This window comes from Apis cerana, linkage group LG1 (genome assembly GCF_029169275.1).
Source record: "Apis cerana isolate GH-2021 linkage group LG1, AcerK_1.0, whole genome shotgun sequence".
Taxonomy (NCBI): Eukaryota; Metazoa; Arthropoda; class Insecta; order Hymenoptera; family Apidae; genus Apis; species Apis cerana.
The window spans coordinates 15,577,740-15,604,862 of NC_083852.1; the positions used below are offsets into that span (position 1 = coordinate 15,577,740).

Below are 27,123 nucleotides of genomic sequence, written 5' to 3' on the forward strand. Positions count from 1 at the left end.
ATTATGGGACACAATGGGGTAGGGTTCAAAGTGCGTGGAGTATCGGTTTAATGTACGGAAGGTATCAATTATATTATAAATGTACGGTTCTAATTTTCTTCTCCGTACCTTGTTATTTGCACTGTGACAATTCCAATTCTATTATACGAATTTGTGCAGCACAAACTATTAAGCATCGACGAATCAACCACCATTCGAGAAGAAAATTAATAATAACAAGAAATTTTAAATATATCGTATTTTTCGAGAGATTTTTTTTAATTCAATTTTCGTAAAAAAAGAAAAGAAATCTTTAATATTAAATACGGGGACAAGCGCATTAAAAGGAGGAGTAAACGCGGTCTAGAAGGCAAAGGAGAATGATCCATGTAGCTAAATGAGAAAGAGCCTTGGACGAGGGGTTGTGCAAGATCCTGGCCAAGGGTAGGTATAGTTATATACAGTGCGCACAATGGCAACGGCAGAGTGCATTACGGTTAATACACGAAGGACCGTGGTCGTTTAGCCGAGGATCTCGGCAGTTACCGCTTCGCAAAGGATAAATCATCTCGTGATTTCAACCACGCCTACCGTAGGACAGAGAAGCGGCTCCCCCAGACCGTAACGTACGGCCTAGACGTTCTCTGTGCCATCCTCTCTCTTTCCCTCTCTTTCTCCCTCTTTCTGCGCTACACGTCCGCTCGATGAAAACACCGCTTCCAAGAGCGGAAAACTAATAATCCCTCGCCGCGGATATCCGTTCTGGAACAGTCACTGGCACGGAACCGAATATATTGATAGCACGAATATATTGATTGCGGATGTTTTCGACTATCCGGTGGAATGAGCATCGATTATCGAACGAATTTTATCTAGGATTGTGACATCATTTTCAAAATCTCAAAGGGATAGATACATGAAAATGGATGGAAAAGGTATTAAATGTTCGAGGAACATTTTCTTCTTTTATATTTTCCGAATAATATAAAGCGGATGAACATTTTTCTTCAATGGAAAAGTTAGAATGAATTAATCTGTTCCACTAATAACAGTTGGAAACAAGGGGCAAATAGAAGGTGACAGACGTTTGATACAGAGGGCAGAGACCGGTGAAATTCGTCGCGCTCTCTCGAGCTGCGATTTGTCTGCTCAATTTCACGGCCCTATTGGGGAAAATGGGAAAAATCTCCCGGCGCTCGAGTAGCAGTGCCGAGTGTGGGAAATAGACCGCGTTAGTTTCACCGTTTATTATTTGCCACTCTCGTTCCGTGTGGGTGTGAGAACTCAGTTTCACCCTTACACTTCTTTTAATCCTGAAGAAGAAATCTAATCTCATACGGTGTATTTTATTTTATCTACAATACTTTTAAATTATCTTTTAAATCTATGAAAAAAAATTCTTTAAAAATTCAATTCTCCCTTTCCCAAACTCGATTAACGCGTTAAATTTACACATCGATATTATTGACACCGGATAGAGCAATTTATCCTCAATTACCACTGTGTTATTTAAAATTCGAATCAATAATTCTAAATTTGATTCACTTTTCCTTAAATTTTCAATCTGTTCGTGGAGAAATATTTTTCCCTATTTTTAATAATCACGCAATATCGGTGAAACTTTCGATCAAAAATCTCAATTCTCCAAAATCTTTCATTCAAATCCTATAGAAGCATCCAAATGATTTCTTTCCAAATCATATAATCAATAGAAGATCAAATCCTAATTACAGAAACTAAATTTTCTACTAAATTATCTCTTCTTTTTTTTTAGAACTTACACTAAATATATACGCAATCAACAAAAATCTCAAACCAAAAATCTTCTACTCCATAAAATCCAATATCAACCATTACGGAAACATTCCCTACCAAATTATCCTCTTTCTTTTCAAACTCGCATCAATCATAGAAAAGAAAAAAGATCTTTCGTTCTCATTCGATCAACCCCTAACCACTCGATCCGATCATCCCACCCGTTCCCCCTTTTCAAAAACCGCGGCAATCAAGTCACGTCCGCGTACGCAACAAACAACGAACGTGAAATCACGCGAGAGAAGACACGCAAGAGTTCCTTTCCCGTTAATCGATCTCATTACCGCGCCTACTCGTAAACTCGTCCAAGCCACCTTGGTCGAATCCGCCGGTGGCAGCCGTTCGAGTTCGAGGTGCAAAAAAGAAAGAAAAAGAAAGAAAAGAGAAGGGAAGAAAAAGAGGGTGAAAAAGGCGAGCATCGTTTCGCGTCCGGATCGGTGTGCACGCCGCTCGTGCAGCCTGTCTGCCTCCAGGGGGCGAGAGGAGGAGTACGGTGGCCGTGGAGCGAGCGAATGAGACCCGAAGAGGCGAGGAGGTGGGTGAGGGAGGGCCGGGGCATGGAAACGGAGTTTAATGTTCCCCTCCAGTGGGTGACTCGAGGGTGTAATTGCCGTAGTGGGCGGAACGGAGCGGGTATAGCGGCTGATGGGCGTGGTTCGCTGATTACACCGCGTTGATACTGATATCTCGGCTACCGGCGACGAGGCCGCACCCCTCCACGACCCCCTGCTTTTCCGATCCACGCCGATATCCGACCCCCTCGTGCCGCCGCCAAAAGTGGGCATCCATCGACACGGGATCTCGCTCGATTCGAGTCGCCTCTCGATTCGATCGAGGCTCTCCTTCTCGATCGCTGTTACTCTGCGCCCGTGTTCTCGATTGGTCCGGTAACCTATCTCTATCTCCACCCGATTAGGTGGTGGTAATTCTCTTACGAGGGAGTCGCAAGTCGCCCGCTTATTTTCGGGCCGCTGCGAGCCTCGATCGAGTTTGACGGGGTTGATTAACTCGGGGGTGGAGAGGTTCGAGTGGAAGGAAGTCGCTTTTGAAGGTGATTGGAAGGGGTTGGTGGTCGGTTGGAAGGGCCACTCGAGAATGGAACGAATTTTGTGAATCGGGGTTGAGGGAGATTGGGGTGGAGAGGGTCGAAGAATGATTTTGGCAAGTGGAATGCATGGTTTTTTAAAATAAAAAAAAATTGTTTGAAGATTTATAAAAGTTTAGTGAGGGTAGTTTCGTTTATTGGAAATTATTGGAAGTGTGCGAAGAAGAAGAAATAGAAGAAGAAGAAGAAAAAGAGGATCGAGATTGGATAGAATATATTTGGAAATAGGTGTGTTATTTTGAATTATCACTGGAAGAGATTGATTTATTATTATAAGAAGAATTTTGAATGGGTATTCATCGTTAATGGATGGCGTTATAATATTAACTATGTTGTTCGCGACTAAAACGGCGTATCGTAATTGAAACAGAGTTTGATTTTTCAATTTCGTTGATGAATAAAATCAAATTAATTTTTCACGAATAGTTCAATTGATTAAATGGAACATTTTATTTTATTAAGCGATGTTTTAATTATTTTAAGCATTTCCGCTCTTAAATCGAGTCTAATCTCGCACGATTTTCAATATTTTTCGTTTCTTTTTCTTCGAACTTTTAACCCATATAGCCCCTCGTTGCTTCTTCGAGGTTTCGATACGAATTTACGATATCGAGAAAGTCGAAGAATCGAATCAAAGCTCGCAAAGGAACCTCCTCTTTCTGATATCGCGTGGACAATTGCCAGGAGTGCAGAAATTTAAAATTCATTGTCTTCCTTTCTTCCTCAATGCATTCTTATTAAAAATATATGTATTATGTATATCTTTTCGTGAATATTTTTGCAAACTTAATAAGCTTTGAAAATATTCGTTCCTAATTAATCTCGAATTAATGTCAGAATTATAATCATAAGTGAACAATAATATAATTCATAAGAATTGCAATTAATAACATCGTCTCAAAAATTCCAATTTATAATTAAATAATTAAAATTAAGATCGAATAAAATAATTCAAACCAATTTTAATTGCAAAGACCGATATATTATAATCTTCTAAAACAAAAATAAACCATTTAGTGAAAAATTAGCGAATAATTGTCAAAAGAGAATTAAACAATCGCTCCAATCATGAGAAATAACTCTCTCACAAATTAACCTATTAAAATATACAATATATACATTCCCACATTGAATTTTCAAACTTCTCATAGGACAATCTAATGATACTTTCCTTTAAAATTTCTCTTATATCCAAACTTCTCCAATTCCCACTGAATAACCCGAATGCAAATTCGTCCCTTTCGCGGATTTCTCGAAGAAGAAACGCAACAGCGTCCCGGATTGCATTTCTCGCCCTCGTCCCCTTTCGCGGGGGTCAAGCTGATTGCCCGCGAGCTGAACGAAATCTGTGCGGGGTGGCGGCGGCGGCGGTGGTGCCATCGGCGATCCACGCCCCGCTGACTGGACTGTTTTTTATTGCCACCGCGCCCGAAAGATCGACCCAGGCCGCAGAACGATTCTCTCCTCCGGGGAACGGGGACACGCGGAAGCAGGGGAGGAAAGGAAGCGTGCTGGGAAAAAGCGTGCGGGCAGCAGGGGGGTTCGCTGTGGAAAACCAGAGTCCGGTCCGCAGCTGTAAGCAGGGATAAAGTGGGTGGAGACACCGGCGGCGAGTAAACGCTCGAGTCAGCGCACCGCGTTTGTAAACGTATCCTTCGTGTTGTGTGCGAACGGGCCACCACGATTTTGTATTATTTTCTTTTTTTGGAAGGATTGAGAGGAGAATCGTTGGAGAAAATCGATTCGATTCGGGATGTTGGTGACAAGTGGAATTGGAAGCGTGAGATTTTAATCGGAATTGAGATGTCGAATCGTCTCAAGGGAGGAATTTGTTCTTTGCTTCCTTGATCGTGTATTCAAGTTTTATTTTGCATAAACACGTGGAATTATTGGGGGATCATGGCGAAAGAATGAAAAATAATTTTTCAGAGTAGATTTCTTAAGCACGTAGATTTTTATGATATCTTTCTTTGAGTGGTTAATAATGAATATACTCGATGACACAGATTACAGAAAACGTAAGATCTCCTATCAGAATCGTAATTAAATTTTATATGCTCTATTTCCTCTTATTAATTTTCATTCTTTATGAGATGGAACTTCAGTCCCTATTCCCATTTCTTCGATTTCTCGGTTCAATTCACTTCGACCGCGATATTCTTTATCACATTTTTCTTCTGAATCAATATTTCGCGGTATATTTAGCGATCATTTTTATAATTCCAGATGTAAAGAACGTTACCTATCGGTTATAACGCTATAAACCATATATTTTATTACGCTGCTTTGGCCACAATCTCAAATTACATCAAATAAAAATTCATATCGTTGTATCGTTAAAAATAATACGAACAAAAGATTTAGCTTTAGTGTTACACTTTCATAAGAATAAAATCCTTATCTTATCACGAGATCCATTTAAAACTCCCAGTATTCTAATTTCATATCTAATAAACTAATTTTATCACCAGATCCATTTAACGCTCATGGTGTTTTCTTTTTAAATTTTCTCATATCTCCTGAATAAAATAAAATCCAACATCTTTTGACAGCCAAATTTTCCCAATTTCTTATTATACATCTATTCTTCTCCTTGAAACAAATCTCTCGAAAAATCGAGTTAATTCTATCCCGATATTCGATACCACGAACGATAAAAAAGAGAGAGAGAGAGACAAGGAGAAAGAAAGAGAAGAGAATAGAAAACAACGAAGAAAAGCAAACTTTCCAAAAACTGTCGAACGTGCCGGAACTTTGGAGATCGTTCAAGGGGGGACGCGATAAAGTATTCAGGAATGGGAACAGGCGAGAAATCGCGTATTCATTTCACACGCGTACCGCTAGCAAGAAAACAGCGAATCAGATCGATTCGTCGTCGGGGATTTGTTCGTGGATCAGATCGCGGTATCGAGTGGGCGTATCGTTCGTGGGTCAGCCACTCGAGATCTCCTTGCTTCTTGCCGTTTAACGATGAACGGTCCTTTCTGTAAATGAGACTCGATGACCTGGCAGAAATCGGGCGACTCTTCTTGCGTGGAGAAATACGGATAGGATGGGAACGAGGAGTGCAGTTCGTGGCACTCCTCGATCAACTTCGATATCGTTCCCTCATCGGTGACTTTCTTTCTGCATAGGCGACACGCGTGACATGATTTCTACGTGGGTGGGAACTGGTGAAAATAAAATTAGGGAAAGGAGAGGTTCGTTGCTCAAGAATCAAAGTACAGTTTTTACGAAAGTTTGGTATAAATTAACTCAATTTCGCATCAGAAGCATTTAAATTTGAGTCTCTCAATTCTTCTTGTTCGATTTCTTTCTTGTTCAACAGTTTGCCTACCTGCTTTCACACGACAGTTACATTTAAGAGCAATTCAGATAATTTCATCCTGAAAAAGACACGTGCCTTTCCTCTCTATAAATATAATTCTTAAAAGTTGATTTTGACTTCTTAACACTTACAATTTACTTATTAATTTTAATCGCGCTTTGACTCAACGTTCCTCGTTCAAAAATTCTATTTTCCGATTACCGAAAATATCACGAAATCGCATTTCGTTACGAATCGTTGATTGTTGGAAACGAAACTCCTCTTTGTAAGAATACGTATTCGTATTCCCCCGTGGAAAGGGCACCGCTTCCTCTTCGACGACCTATCGTATGGCCAGTTGAAAATTTATCGAAGACAGTGGCTACTGGTATTCCGCTATCCGATCCCGTATTTCGAGAATCGTTTCGTAACCGAAGCCCGATGCTCTTTGCTCGGCAATGCCGCCGCAACGCACGCCGTCTGCATATCAACACGCCCCCGTAGCGCCGTGCCTTCTCTCCTCTCCTCTCGCGGGCACGTACGTCGCTCATTGTCAGTCTGTTACCTTTTTGTACTTATTTAATACCGTCCTCTGGCATTTTCCACGTAGGGTGAATGCGTGAAAGGGGGGAGGGGAAGGAGGGGAGTATCGGACGTGGATCGCGCGAGATCCAACGCGGAGAAATCCGCGTCGATTTTAATTGCGTTTCGCGTAGAAATCGTTTGCTTCCAGGAAACTCGTCTAATCTGATCCTCGATGATGGATCGTTCGAATCGCGGGCGATTATATACACAAACAAGGATTTTTATTCGATCAATACGTTAAGATAGATATTTGAAAGTGTATGTCCAATTTTTCTAAATTATTATCGTTATCGTTGCACAAATTCGTGATTAGATAGCGGATGAATTAAATTCGGTTAAAGAGAGAAACCCGTGAGAATCGACACGCAGCCGTAAATTCGTTAATATCTCCATTCGTGGATTATAAAGCTCGTCGTAGATGCTTAACGATGAATTGGCGCGCGAAATTTATGCATAAATTATCAGGCTGCGCGAAGATTTCGATTACACAGCTGCGGTCGTCAGGCACGCCGACTCGGTTAAGAGCCAAATAAGGGTGTCGAGCTCACGCATTACCGTCTCCTTTATTATTCATATGCGAAAGTGAGGAGCGTGTAATGCTCGCCGATATCCACGCACGAGACGTTTAATTTCGCCGCGTGCACGAAGGGAAATGGACGATCACTGCTGCTACCCTATTGTCAAACGGGTGAGCCGTGACCACGCGTGCGTCATTTCACGTGCAATTGTGCAGCGAGCCACTCATACGCCCGTGCGACTTGCCAAATGCGAAATTTTACTTTTTAAAGTTTTAAATTTATCCTTAAATTGTGTTATTTTTTATTATTTTGCGCGCAAATGTATGTATAATCTTAAGTTCAATGACAGAGGATATCTTGATCGCAGTTGATAAAATTACGCCACTTTAGATATTTATCCTCGTCGACAATGTTTAACCGAGTTATTGGTGAATTTCTCGTGTGGAAGAATTCCGTGGTCCCCGCCACGCTAAGATGGGTGTGACCGCAGACCTCGATCGTATCGCGCGGGTTTGTTTAAATAATCGGACGTTTCAACCTGTGGCAGGTATCTCCGAGTCGGCATCTGACCAACCAATATGTATGATAATTTCGACATGCCTACAGCTCATAATGGATCTTGAATATGTGCGAGTTGAGGGGTACGAATGTAAAAGAATCCAAGGGCATTTATATTGAGGTTCAAAAGTGAAAATTGGAGAGCGGGTTTTGTGTTCATTTACCTTCTTGGAAGATGTACCGTGTGTCAATAATATTGTAATTAAAACGTAAATTGTTTGTAATTGTCATCGTAAGTGTATAATAATTCATTATCTATTGTTTGAAATATGATTTATTTTTTGAACAAATTTTAATAATACTTCCTAGGGAAAATTTCGTAGGAAATTGTCACGTTTCGAAAAGTTAGTTGAACGAAAAATTTATCATTCGCCATTCATTGAATGATCAATAATGATTAAAAATAGTAAATTATTTTTAAATTGATTATTAATAGTAAGGGATTTCTTGCAATAAAATAAATTTAACGAATCGTTATATCAAATCAATAATTGAGAAAATTAATAAATTAAGGTATAATTGAGAATTATAACATTTAAATATTTTATATTAAAAAATATTAGAAACTGCAGGCAACTTTTTAAGCAATTATCGATATAATATAGTGGGAGGAAATGATTTTGTCTGTTGAGTTACGGTTATCGGATGAGTAAGAGTTAAAATTACGATTTATTTTATAGCAAAAATATAAATAAGTAAATATAATAATAATTGCACGTAAAATCTTTTTAAAATTTTCAAAATGTTGAATTTTTTTAAAATGGTAATTTTTGATTGAATTTAATGATTTTGTATTAGAAGAATATATTTTGAGAAGATTAAAATATATTAGTATTTCTTATATTTATCTATTTGGATTATATATTTTCATTAATAAAATATTCATTTTATTCAATTCTAATGGAATTTAACATACTTATCAATATTTTATTTATTATTTAAATATTCATTTTTTTAAGATATATTAACACATATTATACTTTTGAAAAAAATACGATGTTTAATTTTTTCGTATTCTTCCATGCGAGTATGATAGACAAGGAAAGCACGAATGAGTAAAGGATAGAGATAGGATAAAAATTTTGAAATCAGCGCCATCTTCAGAGTGCCGCAAATGAAACTAAAAAAATAAGGAGAGAAGATAGAAGGAAAAAGATAGAGATAGGTAAGAATTGACTTTTAGCGCCATCTCTTAGCTGAATTTAAAAGTTAAATTATTATTTTTATTAAATTAGTTATCTTAGCACTCGAGAGATGGCGCTGACACTTAATTCTTACTCTACTTTATCCTACTATGAGAATAATTTTTAAAGATACTTTTTCCAAGGATAAAGTAGTGAGAATTAATAACTGGCGCCATCTCTTAAGCGGATTTAAAACTAAATTATAATTAAATATTTTAATACTCAAGAGATGGCACTAGTAGTAAATTCTTAATTTACCTTATCCTTTAAGGAGATCCTTTAAAAAGTATCGTTGTTATCCGAGAGATGGCGCTAGAAGTTAATTCTTACCATATCTCTATCCTTTTCTTTGTATCTTCTCTCCTTATTTTCTTAGTTTCATTTGCGGCACTCTGAAGATGGCGCTGATTTCCGAATTTTTATCCTATCTCTGTCCTTCTCCCACTAATTGCTCTTGTCTATATTCTTTTCAATCCATTAATTAAATGCTAAAATAAACATAATTTATATTTTTATTTGTTTTTTAGTGAAAAATTGCAATTCTTTTTGATATTATTAATAATCTAGATAACTGACGCAACAAATAAAATATTTTTTTTTTTCAAATTATATTTTCGAATAAGGGAAGGATATATCAATCAACAGATAAATATCAAATGTTTGAGTGAAATATGTATGTATATATATCTCGTGAAAAAAGCTTTGACAACATTTTATTGTTAACCGCAGAAAAAGCCATATACACTTTCACACGAAATCGATCATAGTTTTTGTAATAATATCGAAAATTTATAATAATTGAATGTTGTACATAAATATAAAGACGACGATGTTGCACGTTCTCATGTGTGCCAAAACTGTACAAAAATTATCTCGAACATCTTTCGCAACGCTCGTTGAACAACTTATTACTCGGTGATTGTGGCATTTTTATATATCAATCTTTTTTATTCATTCTTTTAAATCTCCTATATCCCCTTTCTTCTTTTCTCCCTTCAACTTGCTTCCGTTCAATTGTACATCTCTCCGTATCTCTTCTCTCTCTCTCTCTCTCTTTCTTTTTTTTGTTAGTTAAAACGGCATACTAATTGCATTCTGAGGTGCGCTTACAAGTTCGCAGAGCTTTTCTTTGACTTTTTTTTATATGAGATGCGATATATTTTAAAATCGATAATCAAATACACGGCCGGAGCGGGTGGAAGGAACGATTTTTGGTGTTTTTTTTTCTTTTTGCGCTTCTATAAATCTATCTATCCTATGTACTTTTTTTTTCTTTTTTAGCCGCGACGGTCAAGTGCCATATATATATTTATTTATTTATTTTTTTTTTTTTATTATATTTATTTATATAATTTTTTGTGTTAGTATTTTTTAATCGGTACTTCGAACGCAGCACGCACAAATTGGTTTTCCCCTCCTCTTCTCTTTATATATCGCGAATTATTACTGATTAACAGCAGCGATTACATATTATTTAGACATGGCGTGCTCCATTTTTTTTTTAAATCTCTATTTTTCTTTCTTTATTTATTTAATGTTTATATATATATATATGTATTTATATAATATACCTCTTCTCTAGAATTTCTTTGTGATGACGTCGTTAATGCGATAATCGTTTTTCGTTATCGATTTCTCTCCCCATCCTCTTCCATTCGTATATTGCTCTATCCATTAACGCGAGAGATCAACCCCCAATATTATCCGATTTATTTCTTTTCTTTTCTTTTTTTTTTTTTTCCACTCTTTCTCTCCATCATCTCAATTTGTTTCTCTAATATTTATTTATTAATTCCCTAAAACCGATTCGTTCGACATTATCGACATGTCAATTATGCATTTACCATGTTAATACTTATTAAATATTCTTTTAATTATTGTAGATCACAGACAACTTGTTCTTAATCCATAAAAACAATTCAATTATTATTTCTTTCCATAGATTATTAATGTATATATTCGTGTCTATTCTGTGGGTATGTATGTATATATGTATGTGTATGTGTGCGTGTGTGTGTTTGTGTACACGTGTGTATAGATGTTAGTTGGGCGTGATAGGGTGTAACAAATTTTCGTACATATGTGTACACATGTGTATGTTCACGTGTTAAACAAATTTTGCAAAAATGACGTCGCGTCGAATGAGAATCACACGTGAGATCATCATCTCATTAGGTATTTCGATGGTTATGCGGAACACGTTGAAAATTATTTATTCCTAATTACAGATATTTTAAATATTTTTCGGATCAAGCACCATTAATAATCGTCTCTCGTCCTCCTTGGCGAGAAAGAATGTTCTTATATATATATTTTTCACTATGCTTCGCTATTTCTTTCTTCCTTTCTTTTTTCTTCTTCTTTTTTTCTTTTTTTTTCGTCCAATTATAAATCGATCGAAATCATCCGAATCAGCGATTGTATTTCGAGTTTTCAAGGCGTGGAAAATCAATTTCAATGTAGGGGAATACGATTGTTTGTTTCGATATTCTGCTTAACAATAATGCGACACGATTAAGACAATAAGTTGAAAATAACACGGAATCCAATAAGTTACATTTTCTCGTAAGAAAATTAATTTAACCGGATAAACAATTGAAACACTTTCAACGGGGGTATATTCTTACTTATAAGTCTAAGAAATATTCTAGCTACGTATAGACTAACAATAAAATAAATGTTACGATTACAAAATGATACTTGATACTTATTAACCCTCTAAATATTGAAAAATCCTTTAAAAAAATTATTCCACAATATCGTTACATTAAGAAATTCACGACGATTCACAAAGGAACGAATAGAACTAATCGAAAAACTTACTACAACAATTACTACTTCAAGATGCCGAGATTCAAGGGGCGTGTGAAAATATTATTTTAGCATCAATTTTTGCCATCGATTTCAGGGGTGAAGGTTCGCCTGTCCTGCGCCACTCGTATCGATTCACGCGCAGCAACGAGGCCGCGAAAAAACTACTGTTACTTGTTTCACCATCTGCGCAAGTAACACCCTGTGTTCCTTTGCGTAATCACAGGGATGAATTTCCGTTTGAGCTCGCCGCGAGCTAGCCAGCAAAATCTATATTTTAAAAAATGTTGCGTGCAGCGTCTGCCTGTGCTATTTGTTGCCGTTTTCATTTTAACAGAGGGTAATAACCAGCGGGAACAAAATCTCTTTTCGTTCCTTCCTATCGACAAACGTGACCCGATCCACCCCTAAAAAAAAAAAAAAAAGAATTGCATCTTTTTTTCATGACACAAAGATGTATTCGTGATAATACGCAATATCTCGGATAGGAGTGTTTCGTGTTCTGTGTCGAACAACTATTGATACCGGGTTTGATATTATTTCCTTACTGCGATTGTGCTATTCAATCGATCTGAACATCGATTTGGTTCATTGTGGTGGGAATTTATAAAGGAAAATATTTTGATTCAATCGCATACAGTTTTCTTAAGCGATTTTTTCGAGAAGTTAACAACAATCCCGTTGTAAAATTTCCAATCCAGATATAGACAAGAATCGTAAATTGTAGAAATAATCAAAGAATTTTTATACAGATTATTAATCGATAGAATTCTCATCCTTTCTTTAAATTTCTTCCTTTTAAATATACATTCAACATTTTATAATGTAAAAAATATATATGTATATATCCACGTTGTACAATCATCCAATCATCGATCAAAAAATCCGATCGCTCTAAGAAACAAGAGTAAAGTTCAGTAGTACAAACTGATAATAGTCCGACAAATCAATCGACACGAATCGACATGTTCAGCTCCTATCGGTCACTCAAATTTTTCTCTCTTTTCGCCATTAATCGTAATGCTTCTCAAAAGAAACGCAGATTATCTACTGATTATCGACGTAAGAAAAGTGGGGTGGCAACACACTTTCCCTCGAAGCAGATAATTTCGGATTCACGTCGGATATTCTCGAAAAAGAAGCGAAGTGTATTCCCACAGTGAGACGGACGTGTACACGTAACCTGTGTATGTATGTATTTAATAATGTCTGTGTGTACGTGACAGAGAGAGACAGGTGTGTATCGATAGAGTGTGTGTGGTTCTCGATTCGTCTACGATGCACGTGGAGTGGCGTATCTCGGATGCGCGTCATGATCACACACAGCAAGCAGATTAACTTAGTAATACTTGTTAACTTGATAACGGGTACTCTTTAATTTTCATTAATTTACTCGTTTTAAGCTTTAGTCCACTTGGGTTTAGTCCACCAATTTCTCGCGCAATTTCGGTTTCTCTCCTCTTCAGCGTCCTCGCCCTCCCCCATATCTTCTATCTTCACCCCCGTCAAATCTTGAGATATATATATATATTTTTTTATTTTTATTCTCTATAATAACCGAACCAGCCAACCAGAATTGTGCAAAAAGGATCGAGTGTGTTTGATTCCGGGCACGTGCTATCGGAAAAAATGGGCAGGAATTGCTTTCGCTCGATTTCTATCACGGGAGGAGCGGATCGCGTGTGTATGGCCATTACATACATATCGCTTCTCTTGGCGATCGAATCGACCGGGTTCAACGTTCAACCCTTGGGAAACGACTCTCGTTCCATCTTGTATTCCACTTCAGGCTTCTTCAACGAGGATAATTATACAAACCGCACGGAAGGAAAATTCGCCTGTTGTCGTGGGCATCGAGACACCGTAGAGGGTGCTTCCAAAAGGATCAAACATACTTCAAGATTAATAAGACAAAACTTAACTCGACGCAAAATCAAACACCTTTCGTTTCCTTCCTTCGTAGAGGGTTATCTTTCGAATGCACGATTTTACAACGTTTCTACAATTCAATCGGAGGGAGAGGAGGATATTGATGTTTCGAAAACGGTGGCTCTTCGGTCGCGGTTCAAGGAATTCATCTTTTTCTCTCTGATGGTTGCAGGAAGTGCCCTTTACGATACGACGAGACCCAAGAGAGTATCGGCAACGAATCCAAATGTAATGTTTCCTCGCTGGATCCTCGCCAAGCGGCCGATCGTTCGGCCTCGGTTTCCGGCCACGATCGGGAACCGTACTAAAAACACGAGCCACTGACGGATTAATCGATCAGCGGGGCCCGGGGTGGTTGCCGTTTCTTGCGACCACGGGCGGTTGTCGAGTAGAAAAAAGTCTGTCACAAAATATCGTTATATATCTCTATTGGATAATAATTAGCGCGTACACGGTGTGGGACAGTATTATGCGATAGCGTTGTGGCATATATTATAATATTAAAACATTCTTTCTCTCTCTCTCTCTCTCTCTTTCTCTCTCTCTCTCTCTCGCTCGTTCGCTCGCTCGCTCTCTCTTTATTATTTCGTGAACGAATCGTCCTGAATCATCTGAATCAAAATGGGTTAAATCCGTAAATTTTAACGCTTTTGAGGAGAGAACGCCGATGAATTTTTTTTATTCCTATTTTTCTTTCTTTTTTAAAATTCTTTTTTTATAATATATATATATATTTTTTTTGTTTTATTTGGACGCAAATCGACGCCCGTTCCTTTCGAAACTCTTACGTTTGAGCATCGTGCACCACTGGTTCACTCCGTGGTATCCGTGGAAATATCTGAAGCTACGTTTGCGATTTCTTCTTCTTCTTCTTTTTCTTCTTTTCTTTTTTTTTTTTTCCTATTATTCTTTTAATTCTCGTTCTCCATTTTTGGTGAGAGAATATTGGCTCTATTCGCGGTCGATGACTTGAATAAGCTATGTTAAAGAAAAATTATTTTTCTTTTCGTCTCTCTCTCTCTCTTTCTCTCTTCTTTTCTAGATCCCGTTCTTGGGGCACCGCTTAATGCGGTTTCCAGGAGATGTTGTTCAGACCTTGAAAGTGACGCTTCAGACTGCCGCCGTCGGCCCAGGGGGAGTCGAGATACTGGTCGTCATCGTCTTGCTCAAGTTTCTGAAACAGGTATATATTTGTATTGGTCAAACGTGTCGTCGATGATTTTATGTACGTGAATGTGTATGTGTGCAAGTTTATTGAGATTATTATTGAAAAAAAGCGAGACTATTTGAAGCGTTCGACTAAGTATTTCTTTGCGGATAGCAAATTATGATAATAAATAATAATAATTAATTACCTTTAGAAGAATAGAGAGCTATAACATGTAGAAGGTATAAATTTAAAGATTAATTTCCTCTAGTATTTACAAATTTTGTTTCATTTCTACTTTTCCATGAGCATGTATTTATCGTTTTTTCCAAATGGATAGAAAAAAAAATTTTCTTAAATCTTTTCGAAACGAACGTTTTATCATGTCCCTATAGTTTTATTATCTCGTTTGCATGAGAATAATTTCATCATCGATTTGAATAACGTGTCTCTCAGAAACTCTTGGAGATCTTTAATGCCCTAAAGAAGCTCATCGACGATGAGGATCGAGATATAATCCAAGTTTGCCGATGGTCTTAAACAGTTATGCAGCAAATGAATGCTCCTCTAATAATCTCATCTCGAATACCAGGGAAAAGGACCAAGGAAACTCCATATGATCCATAAAAAAAAATTCATTTTCCAAGTAATATCGTTACTCTCCCTATTTTACTCGTCCCATGTTGTTCCAAATTTAATATTTCTGTGTCCTAGTTTTTTTTTTTTAAATTAAGCAAGGAAACAAAATTCACTGGAAAGCGATTCATGAATATTAGAAGAGTAATTGTTCCGGGACAATAAGCCACGTTCACACAATGGAACATCTAATCTATTTTTTAACATGTAACATTTAAAAACACGATGTAACTTTGTTCATTTCACGTAAAATACCTGTACCACGATAAATTTCCATTTTGAATAACTATAGAAATAGATTGAAATAAAAATTCCATTAGAACTTACGCTTTTCTAAAATACTCTTTTCTCAAAATACGTAATATTCACATTTGCATATCACTAATCGAATCCTCAATTTACCGCTCCCTTCAAAATTTCACCACGACGAAATTCCATCGCTCATCTATGTGAAATAAAACGGATGTATCGAAAAAGAGAGAGAGAGAGAGAGAAAGGATAGAAAATAAAAAAAAAAGGGAAGAAAAACGGCGCGAAGTTAAAACGATTAACCGTTTCGAAAAGGTGACACACCAGATCCTTTATAATGTTTATCGGGCGCATGCTCTACTTGCTGTTCGCATCGAAACCAGACCAACGCAAAGTGATGCCGTATTATTGATCAAAATGTGTACACGGCGTTCGACGTTGAAAATCTTCAAAATTGTACGCGGTTATCGATTATCAATTCGTTCGACAACACGTTATTTCCTCTGGTAATGTTACACCCGTGCTCGATGCGATGCGATACGTCGATCGGACGGAAATTAGAAGGTAGTGGCGGAATCGTCGAATTGGAAGATAACGAGAGAGAGAGAGAGAGAAAAGAGAGAGAAAGGGAGGAAGGGGGAAAGAAGAAAATGTTTAAAATAAATGTTTGAAATGGGATAGAGGGTGTAAATGTAAGGAGGTGGTGTACAGGCAAGATGCCAGAGCCGAGGCCACTTTAACGTTCAACGAGGACAACGCTATCGATCGTGTTACGCTAACGAGCAATTTCATATATTAAAACACGTATTTTATTATATCATAAATATTGAAAATGTTCAGATGTTGGACCAGACAATGATTGGACGATTTTTTTTTATTATTCGACGAATTTTTACATGTCAGAGAAATCGTTTTTAGAAAGGATGATCGGTAAATCAATCGATGATTATGATTCGTTTTTGAAATTATTAAGGAATAATGATATATTCACTGTTTTGTAGAGGTTGATTAGAGAGATCTCATATACATTCTGTTCATGATTGCTCGATTCTTATTTTTAATATCAGATTGCTTTTATTCGATAAATATTTATAAATATATAAGCGAGATATAAAATATATTACACAGAATTTGACTTTATCTAATCTTTAAAATTTATATAAATGGATATAAATTTATTTTAATTAGAGAAAAATTATAAATGGCAATTTGAGAAATCTGAGAATTCTTCTGATTGAATATTAATTTATTGTAATTTTCAATTACAATATTAATGTAAGGATATTAATGATGCAATTTATCCTTTGATACCCAGTAGTCGATGACCTGTGATACGAGGAATATTTAGTAAGCCGAAGAAAGTAGCAGAGTTTGCAATCGGGTGGACAGAAAAGGGATAAGAGCAGAAAGAAGAGGAAATAGGGTGAGTTGTTGGAATTATAAGCTGGAGGGTAGAGGTGGTTAGGTCAGAATCGATGCCTGCGTCCTTGCTTAGCCTCACAAGTGACCTCACTCACGCATCTCATGTAGAGGTAGATTCATAGCTAATGATGGTACGTGTTGATTTCATCACGTAGATTAATTATTCTTGGTCAGTAGAGAATTTTTTATATGTAAAAATTATTCTTCTTAATCTTCTAAGACTGATATTGAGAAATTTAGAATTTCAATTAAATAACTTTTTAAACTGTGTTAATCACTGTTCTCTGTTTACACACATATAAATAGAATGACACGTTTATATTAGTGCATCATGCGATAATTGAATTTGATGGATAATCTTAAACAAACATATGAATGTATATCCAGAAACAGGAGAGAACCTGGTATTGTTGTTTATGCATCGTGTTTCTGGTTGTCACAAATAAACTGATGTATGGTTTCGTATAATTTCTGATAATATACTACCAAGTTTGATTTAGATTAGTTACTTTGACGAATTGTAAATAGAGTTGAAGATTAACTTAATGGAAAAATATAAATTACTATGAAAATTGATGATAACAATAAAAATTAAATTTAAACTTTATTTATAAGGGAATATTTCAATAATCGATCGATCTTAAACTTTGCGTCGTGATACATGCAAAGACGCAACAATTTTCGATATTAAATAAACGAAACTTGCAACTTTTCTTCTTCAAACTTTTGAATGATAAATATCTCAAAATTGGATATAAACTATAATATTTTCATTAAACTTTCACGCAATTAATTATTTGTAACAAATATGCCTCGATCTTCGAAAAAAATAATTCAATTGGGAATTAATTAATGATATCGTGGTCAAAATTAATTATGCGCTGCGCTTCGAATTCTGATACGTAGAGAAGAGAAATTGATTACATCGTGGTAGGTAAATTGATCGTCGTGGGACACCGAAAAGCCGATGGGAATTTCCAATTAGCAGCAATTCCAAAAAGCATTCGAATCTTTGATGAACAGATCCAAATCGAGCGTTGCCTCTTTAAGGATTTAAGCAAATTATTTAAGCAAAATTCAGACTTCGCATGATCGTCATATTGTTTTTGGTTTCGATTCGTGATTGGTTTTATTGGTATTGGTTCATTAATATCAATAAAAATATTGTCGAAATTCTAGCATGAATTTAAAGGATCGATTCAATTTAGAAATGAAACTTCAAAGGGCGATGAAAGTATCAATTTCACGAAATTTCTTCCTGTTTTAATTCATTTTGAAACTTTTGGGTCACTTTGATATCGTAGATTATCTTGAAATTTCTAATACTGACGATCTCCGATAAAAATAAAATTACTCAAATTATTCTTCAAATTAATTTGAGCGAAGCGAAAATTTTTAATAATATGTTCATTAAAATTTTGAATATTCTATTTGTATTAAAAGAGAGTTAATTTAACCCTTTATCGATTGATACGAAATTGTATAATTACGATCAGAGAATAATAATAAAAAATTGTTTAAATTTTTTACTTTGAAGTTCAACTACTTTTGAATTCGATTGTTCGCGTAGTTTGCACGACAAGTAACCGTGAGATATCCTTAAGGAAAAAAAACTCTTTGAAAGCTTCAGTAGCAGTTTTTGGCAAGCCGACAACGCTATTATCTTTCCCCGCTTTGTTCGATCATCTCCTTTCTGCACGATACCTTTTCTTTTCTTTTTTTTTTTCTCAATAAAACTGAAGAGGTAACAATGAACTTGAAAGAAAAGATTCTCTTCCCTCTGTTTTATCTCTAAAGGCGCAATGACGACTAAAAATTCGACGAAACATAATTTTCTTATATTTGTAAAATTTAATTTTTTAAAAATTTAATTTGTATGGATATTAAATTGGATATCAAATCTATTGGAAAAGAGAGACATCAATAACTAATTTAATTCTTTTTCTTCTATAATTTATCGGCCATTATTAATGATTACAATATTTAATGAAATATTCTTTTTGTAATAAATTATCGAATTTCTATACCTTGATTTCCCACGAAATCTCTGGTTTAATATCAGAAGACAAATATTCACGTTCATTCATACATTGTGCGCGCGTACGATACGACGAAGATGCATGGAAGGGAATTTCTAGATATGGCTTGGAAAATACAGGATCTCTCAAAAGGAAAGTTCGATTCGATCCATAATGCACGAGAATAAATGAAAACAGATAAAATACGAAAAATTTTATATGAAAAATAAAATTAATTCACGTGAAATGTATGATATTCTTTTCTCACTAGAGAGATATTGCGAACTGTATAAAATAACACAAGTTTTGAATAATTCTATAGTAATTCATCGATTTCACAGACTGCAAGACGCCACTTTGTTCGTTTCCCATTTAAACACACCCTCTATGGAAACATGAAACTCAGAGTGATGTTGAGACTTCATTCCATTAATATCTAGCATTGCAGTTACCAAGTTTTTGAGTATTTCATCAGCATGATGTTCCATTTTGTATCATTTCATCGTTATATTTTTCGAAAACAATTTCTATATTATTGAATTCTTTTTTTAAAAAATGATATATGAATTTGATTGAAGTGTGTAAATTGAACTATTAAAGAAAAATATTTAATATCTGTAAAAAGGATTTAATGACTAGAATTATATTATATTTATAGATAAAATGACAAATTTATTCTATTTATTTAATTTATTCTATTTATAATAAAATATAAAATATTCTAAAATATAAAATATTTTTTAGATACTCTAAATATTAAATAGATGCATATTATGTGATATTTTGTAGGATTTTTCTCAAGTAAATTATATTATGATAATTATATGACAAATTTATGTAATAAAATTACTGATGTTTTACATGATGTTTGATATATATCTGGAATTTTGAAAATTTTTCTTATTTTTCTTGTTCTGCATAAAAATCTATAGTCTAATAATGACAAAACAAGTATGAAACAATCATAATCCGATTAATATATTAATTGAAAGATTATAATTTATTAATTTTTAAAATAATTCATTTAATCCAAGCCTAGAAATTAAAATTCTCATTTAATTGAGAAAATTTCGTGATATATTTTACTATATATATTCCTTACAATTTCTCCCCGATAATTCTCCCCGAACAGTGAAAAATAAATCATAATTTCCGTTCATGTCGGTGCTCTCGTATAATTCTTTCGAGTCAAAGCACCCTTCCATTTATAGCTCAGCTCGGGAAAAACTCAGGCGACTCATAGTCTGGCAAATAAAGTTTCCTATTACTACGTCAACTGGAACTTCCACTATTTACGCGAACTGCGTAATTTTATACTCTCGTAATTTCACCACGAAGATCGAGCAAAGAATCGTCCAGTTTTCTCATCTCAGTTAGTGAGTTATAATCGACGAGGAAGAAAATCGATGAACATTAACGTTTTTTAAGAGGAAATTATCATGACCATCTATTATACAGAAGACTTTGCAAATTTATGGAGTGTATGTTTTTGAGATTTAAAAAATCAAAGAAAGAACAATTCAAGATCGTTGAAAGTAATCTTTTCGATTCTTTTTGAATGCAAAGTAAGTATTGAATTCATAAATAAGTATTTTATTATTTTAATGGAATAAATTTTTCTGTAATTAATTTTGTTTAAATTAAATATAATGGAAAGTAAATAAAAATTATTTAAATTTTTTTTTTACATCGAATTAATAAATAAAATTCAATACATTTATAACATCAAAAATACTTAGAAGAAATATTCATAAGAGAATGAATTAATTGGGATAAACATCCAAAAAGAAAAATAATTATTTAACTGCGTTTTCGCACGATCTTATTGCACAAAATTCTGTTTCAATTCGTTATAAACATTATACATAGAAAAAAATTCATATATCATTCGATTATCGAAGCTATAACAATCCATTGTTCACATACGATAATAACTACTGTCTCTCGATGATAACTACGTCTACGAATAAATTATAGAAACAAAATATTTATTTTATGCTGATTATAAAAGAGCAGAATTACCTTTTGCAAACGTTCAATGAAATTTTAGAAATGTACTTATAAAGTGTACGATTTGTACGTAACTTTTAATTAGCATCATTTGTGATAGAAATTAAAATGTGTATCAATATTTATTTTGTATAAAATAATATTCTTTTGTAAAGGCGACAAAAAAGTTATATATAGATAAAAAATAATTAATTTATTTTCTATATATTAAATTATGAATTTTAGTTTACTGGAGATATTAGTATTGCAATCGCTCGTTAAGTTTTCCAATTAACTTTACAGATTAATTTTGCAGGGACACGGTAAATAATAAGCGAGTTCAAACATTTAGGTTGAAACGTTGCAAATTTTCTGGTTAACATCGTTAACCATATTTTCGTATTTCAAAAGCATTTGAATACTCGTTTCACATAACAAAATTGGATCAAATTCTCATTGTCTGCATTTCATCGTCTTTTCCCTTAACAAAGATAATCGTATTCGTATTTCTTTTGTTTTATTATAACTATTTAGCTTTTATTTAATAAATTATTGCAATTATCTTAAATTGTTTATTTAACATAATACACTTTATCAATGATAATTTTATTCCTGATATAGTATTTTGCAAATAGAAGGAACAATACAGCGTAATTTACTAACAAAATGAAGCTAGAAGTTTATGCAAAAAAATTTTGACATTTTTTTCAGAAAAGATATAAAAATTATAGAGAATAACTATTTTATAAATAATACTATAAAACTTACGTATAATTTTTCAGAAATAAAACTCTCAATTTACGTTAAATCTAAAAACTTTCCAATATATAATTTTACTATAATTTCATTCTATCAATCTATCATTCTATCAATATATTCTTACATCTTTCTTTAAGTTTTTCTAAAATTAAAAATAAAAGGAAATAAAATTTCTTCAGAAACGGAATTCTTCCAATTTATACCAAGTCTTTCCAACATTGTTACTCTATTGCAATTTCTCTATTACTCCATCAATCTATCAAAAATTATCTCCATTCAAAATATCCCCTCAATATTTCTCTCGTTACAAATCACGATGATCAAACGTGCAACTATCTTAAATGTAAACCGTCAGACGTCAAATCAAACTCGAACCGTATGAAACTCGAGAGACATATTCGCGATAGAATTTACAGACTGGAGTAAAGAGAAAGAATTAAATCGTGTACAGGAAATAAGGATCGGTCGTGAAATTTCGAAGCTATATAGATCCGATTCGGTAGAAGGCTAATCGAATTCGATGCTGCAGCGTTCACGTTATCCTGGTGATAGGATATCTTCGGTTTGTCGCGGTCCAACGGTGAAATTGACCGCGTAATCATCCGATATCGACGCTTTATCGAGCTCGGTGACCGTGCACTGTGATATTTATACACGATACCGTGTTTTATGCCTGTTCTCGGGCACAAAGGCCGCTCGATAGCTGTTTTCCACCACGAGGATTCCTTCCCATTCGACGCTCTCCGCATCCGGTTTTTTGATCACCAGCCGAGGAATCTCGGATGATGGTTTCACGGTGATCGAATCGGAAAGCGTGCGAGTTAAATGCGAGGAACGTGAAGTTTCGAGGAGGGGAGGATAAAAAACGAGGATAACGTTTTTGCAGATTTCTTGATTGATGGTGGAAACGTGTTGGATGGATTTTGCTGGCGGTGTAATTTTTTTAAAGGTTACATCGGAAGGGTTGTATCGGAATTCGATAAAGAAATTTTCTTTATAGATGATGCGGATACAATGATGATGAATATTTTGTTCCTTTTGTAAAGGAAGGAGTATTTTCTTGTATCGCATATCGATATATGTAACGGTTGCAAGAATTTTTTTTCTAAATAAAAAGATATACAATTTTTCGTGACACGCGTCAATAAAAATAATATTGTCATACTTATTTCATCGATGCGGCAAAACGATAATATAAAATTCATCAAGGAATTCAATCTTTATAAAGCATCTAATCCACTTTAAAGTCCTCGTATAGAAGGTTGTTGCAAGCAACAATGGGCGTAATTGCGAACATTCTGCAGGATTATAATTTTCCAGGTTTCCTATTTTCGTTCGGTGAATAGAGAGAATTATATAGTTGGCGTCAGTGGTTCGAAGTTTCCGTCAAATGGAACGGCGAAAACTTCTAAAGAACATCAGCTTATGAATTTCTTCAAACCTTACGCGAAAAGGCAATTAACTATTGCATAATCATAATTTGAATAATTCTATTCTGAGTGTGGCACGTAAGTAGCAGGTTTTATTCGATTATAACGTGTACAAACCTTGGTGTTGACACATTTCTTTCTTTTTTTTTTTTTTACAGAGGAGGAGTAAATTGCCAGGAAAATTGCTCATGCATGATCTCGAAATCTCGTTGTTAAAACGATTATCTGCTTAGAATTAACGATTCTTTTAAAGCACCTATTTTCTGCTGCTAGATTGACCAGAAGCCCCGGCGATTCCAAATAACGCGATATTCAGAATACCAAGGTGAATCGCCTAAAGCCATCCAAGTGTTCCGTTAACAACGTTTATTTTCATTTGACTGAACCCTGATCATTAGCTGTGGCTAGTAACATTATTACTCGTAACGGCGGGAACAATGATATTCAATGTGAAACGCGCCTTTTCGATAAATTACAATTTCGATTATAAAATATTCTATCTGTATAAGAAATAGAGAAAAAGATATGGAATATCTATTTTTCACAAATATATCATTATTACTCTCTTCGTGGGAACTATACATATAATTTCTAATCAACGCTTAATGAAGTTAATTCGAATATCAAACTTCCAAACATTTCCTTCGAACAATTCTTATACTCTTCGAAACATACGCTTTTTTCTCCATGGAAAAAGAAAAGTTTTGCAAGTAGAACGAGGCTAAGAAAAGAGAGAGAAACACAACTAAAATAATTAGAACACATAGGAAAGGAAGAAGAAAGAAAGAAAGAAAGAAAAGAAAAAGTTTGAGATCTGTCGGGTTAAGGCTTACCCCTGAATGGAGTACGAGTTTGGTATCCCATCCAGGCTTTCCCTGCTGATGTCATCGGCCATGGCGACCTTCAGCTGATGCCCAAAGCTCGCTAGGTCTTCCCTGAAAGCCTCGCTGCCGGGCGTAAGGGCGCCGCTCGTCAGTGGCAGGGGTGTCGCGTTACTCCCTTCGCCCTCCCCGCCCTCCTCGCCCTCCTCCCCGCCCACGAGGACCACCTCGTCTTCGTTGTAGATCTTGAAGTAGGCGATGGTGAGATATATCACCGAGATTATGAAAGACGGTATCGGAATCGCCATCGCGTACACCAGATTCATGTACACCTGCGGGTAGACGTATCACGTCACGAATGGAACCACGTTGCCTGAACGAATATTTTTGCTCTTACTTTTTTGAGGAGAATTATTGCGCGTGGACAAGATTTTATGGAGGAGAGGATCGCGAAAAATTTATCGCAATGTTTTAAATCGTGGCAGGAAATTTTCCCCTCCCGTTTTACTAGATTTTTGCCGATTTTTCGATTGGAAAGTATCAATGTAGAGTAAGGAAATTAATAGTTGGAAGGATTATTGAGATATTTCGTAAAAATTAGTAGCATGCTGTATCACGTTAACTCGTTAATTTTATTTTATTTAAGCGACATTCGTTCACAAAGTAATCTAAAATTATTAAACAATTACTAATAGCGAATAAAAGGGATAACAAAGATAACAATTCTTCCAGAATCTCGATCTTGTCTCCACTAGAAGTATAATTAAAAAGGAGGAGAAAAATAAAAATCTATTCCATCGATGTATATATCTCATTTCTCTCTCGAGCCATGTTTTCACCTCAACTTTACAATTTGATGGAATCAAATATCGTATCTCGAGGGTCATTAATTTACGAATAATTGAAGCATGTAGCCGCGCGAAAAATGGCAAGCAAACAGGATCGACGATGTTATCGTCGCTTTATAAGAATCTTCCATTCTTTTTCCTCTTTCAACCCTTCTATGGATTCAATTGGAACCGCGGCTGAAGAGCTGGCGAGTGAGAAATTTTCTTTTCTTGCTGGCCATGCGGCACGAGTTTCATCGGTTCCCGTCTTTGTCGTCGAATAGGGCATTCAGCCTACTTGAAATGCATTGTTGCTCGCTGTGCAGGCGGCTATGTTTCCGTAAACGTAACGGAATTGCAGTGCCGGCGGAAAATCGTTTTCCACACCGAGATACCGATGGATCCAACGCCTGTTTCTTCTTTAAAAATCGCTTCAGGATTATTCGTCGAACCGCGAATGATTAATTTTTTTAAAAATTCTTTCATTGCCCTTTATTTTGATTTCTCTCTCTTTTTTTTTTCTTATTCGATGTCCAGTTCACGAACCGAAAAATTCGCTTCGTCACGCGAAATGTTGAGAGCAGCTCCCCCGATTTCAGCTTCAAAAAGAATTAAATTGCCGATTCCATTATTATGCAATTACATTCTCCGCGCTGCCTCTTTTCCGATTTTGCTTTTCAATTTCGTCTTTCCCGATAACAACAGTCGCGGCTCTTTCTTCTTTCTTCGTTCTTTCTCCCTATTGTAACGCGCTCCCTGATGCAATCAATTACACCGACTTTGAGGATCTTTGTGTCCCAATTAAAACAGATACCGATCTCGGTTAATAATGAGCACTGTTACGTACTTTATACCCATTTACAGAGGGGGGAGGGGGGGAGAGAACGTTGTTGTTCCCCTGCATAATGTGCTATGTCCTCAATAGGCACCTGCAGTATCGATTCACAAAGACGGTAAACTTGTACGAAAGTCACACAACACGTATAAAGACCACTTTCGCGTGACTTGTACGTGCAAGTACCGGCGTTTGAAATTCAGTAACCTGGTTACACTTCGAACCGAAAGACACGTCACCGCAACCCAAGATTCGATCCCCTCTCGATTTCCATAACGGCAATTGGATGGAATTATCTTCTTCTACTGTGCATAGATCAGAGATCAATATGATAAAAACGAAACTTTGGCGAAACCGAGGATTTATCGGGCAAAATTTATTCGCTTCAACTTCTGGCAATGCCGCTTCCAAATGCTTTCGTATCTGAGAAATGCATCCAATTTGATCGAGTAGTTGGCGTTTTTTTGACCGTGAAGGTAGAAAGATATTTGCGAAGATTCTTGTGCCAGGTTTTTGCATTCCGTAAGTGATGGTACGACAAAAAGTTGACAATTTATTGATTTTAATTTGCGTAGATGGAAAACTTGATTTCTATTTGCTTCAGCATTATGCCTTTGATTTTGTTCTATAATAAGATTTAATAAGTTCAATTTTTTAAAAGAGGTTCAAGGGAAGAAGTTGAGTTAGAATTAGATAAACTTTTTGTTAGTATCAGAGTGATTGTAGATAATTTTTATGGAAACAAAGAGGAAAAAAAGAGAATATACTGGGATTTGCGACTCTCAAATCCGAAAAGAGCTTGGAACTTTAACTTGCTTTTTCGTTATTTGTTCCTATTTGCATTTTGGGTATACAGATCCCGATACTGTATCTTACTTTTCAATTGTATTTCCACATAAGATCAAGATTCAGGAAAAATTGTTATCATCTACATTTTTCATATAGAATATAATACCATGAATAGAAATCTACTTTCAACTTTTTTCATCCCATTCCATTAAACTTTCAAAAACAGCAAAGAACTTAGGATGAAAACAAGAAAGAATTATTTTTTATGCAAACGTGAAACAAAAATTGAATCATATATGAAATTATTACAAAGTGTACGTATAAAATAGGATAATTGTTTAGAAAAAGATATCACTCTCTGATCATGATGATTTTTTAATAGATTGTCAAAAGCTTTTCTTCGAAACAAT

The 27,123-nt window shown here is 35.3% G+C and overlaps 1 protein-coding gene across 3 annotated transcripts in view; it reads right to left on the reverse strand.

The window, feature by feature from the left end:
- Positions 1–9,710: 9,710 nt before the first annotated feature.
- The window catches only part of LOC108003540 (cilia- and flagella-associated protein 298), an 87,431-nt gene continuing 70,018 nt past the window's right edge, over positions 9,711–27,123 (reverse strand). For 2 of the 3 annotated variants that reach the window (XM_017065833.3, XM_062076957.1), the window contains one exon: positions 9,711–14,965. In XM_017065833.3, the coding sequence (XP_016921322.2) occupies positions 14,855–14,965 (111 nt within the window). In that variant the 3' untranslated portion in view covers positions 9,711–14,854. Of the gene's footprint in view, positions 14,966–24,274; positions 24,595–27,123 lie in introns of all 3 variants that reach the window. The other variant, XM_017065832.3, reaches the window with a different exon arrangement.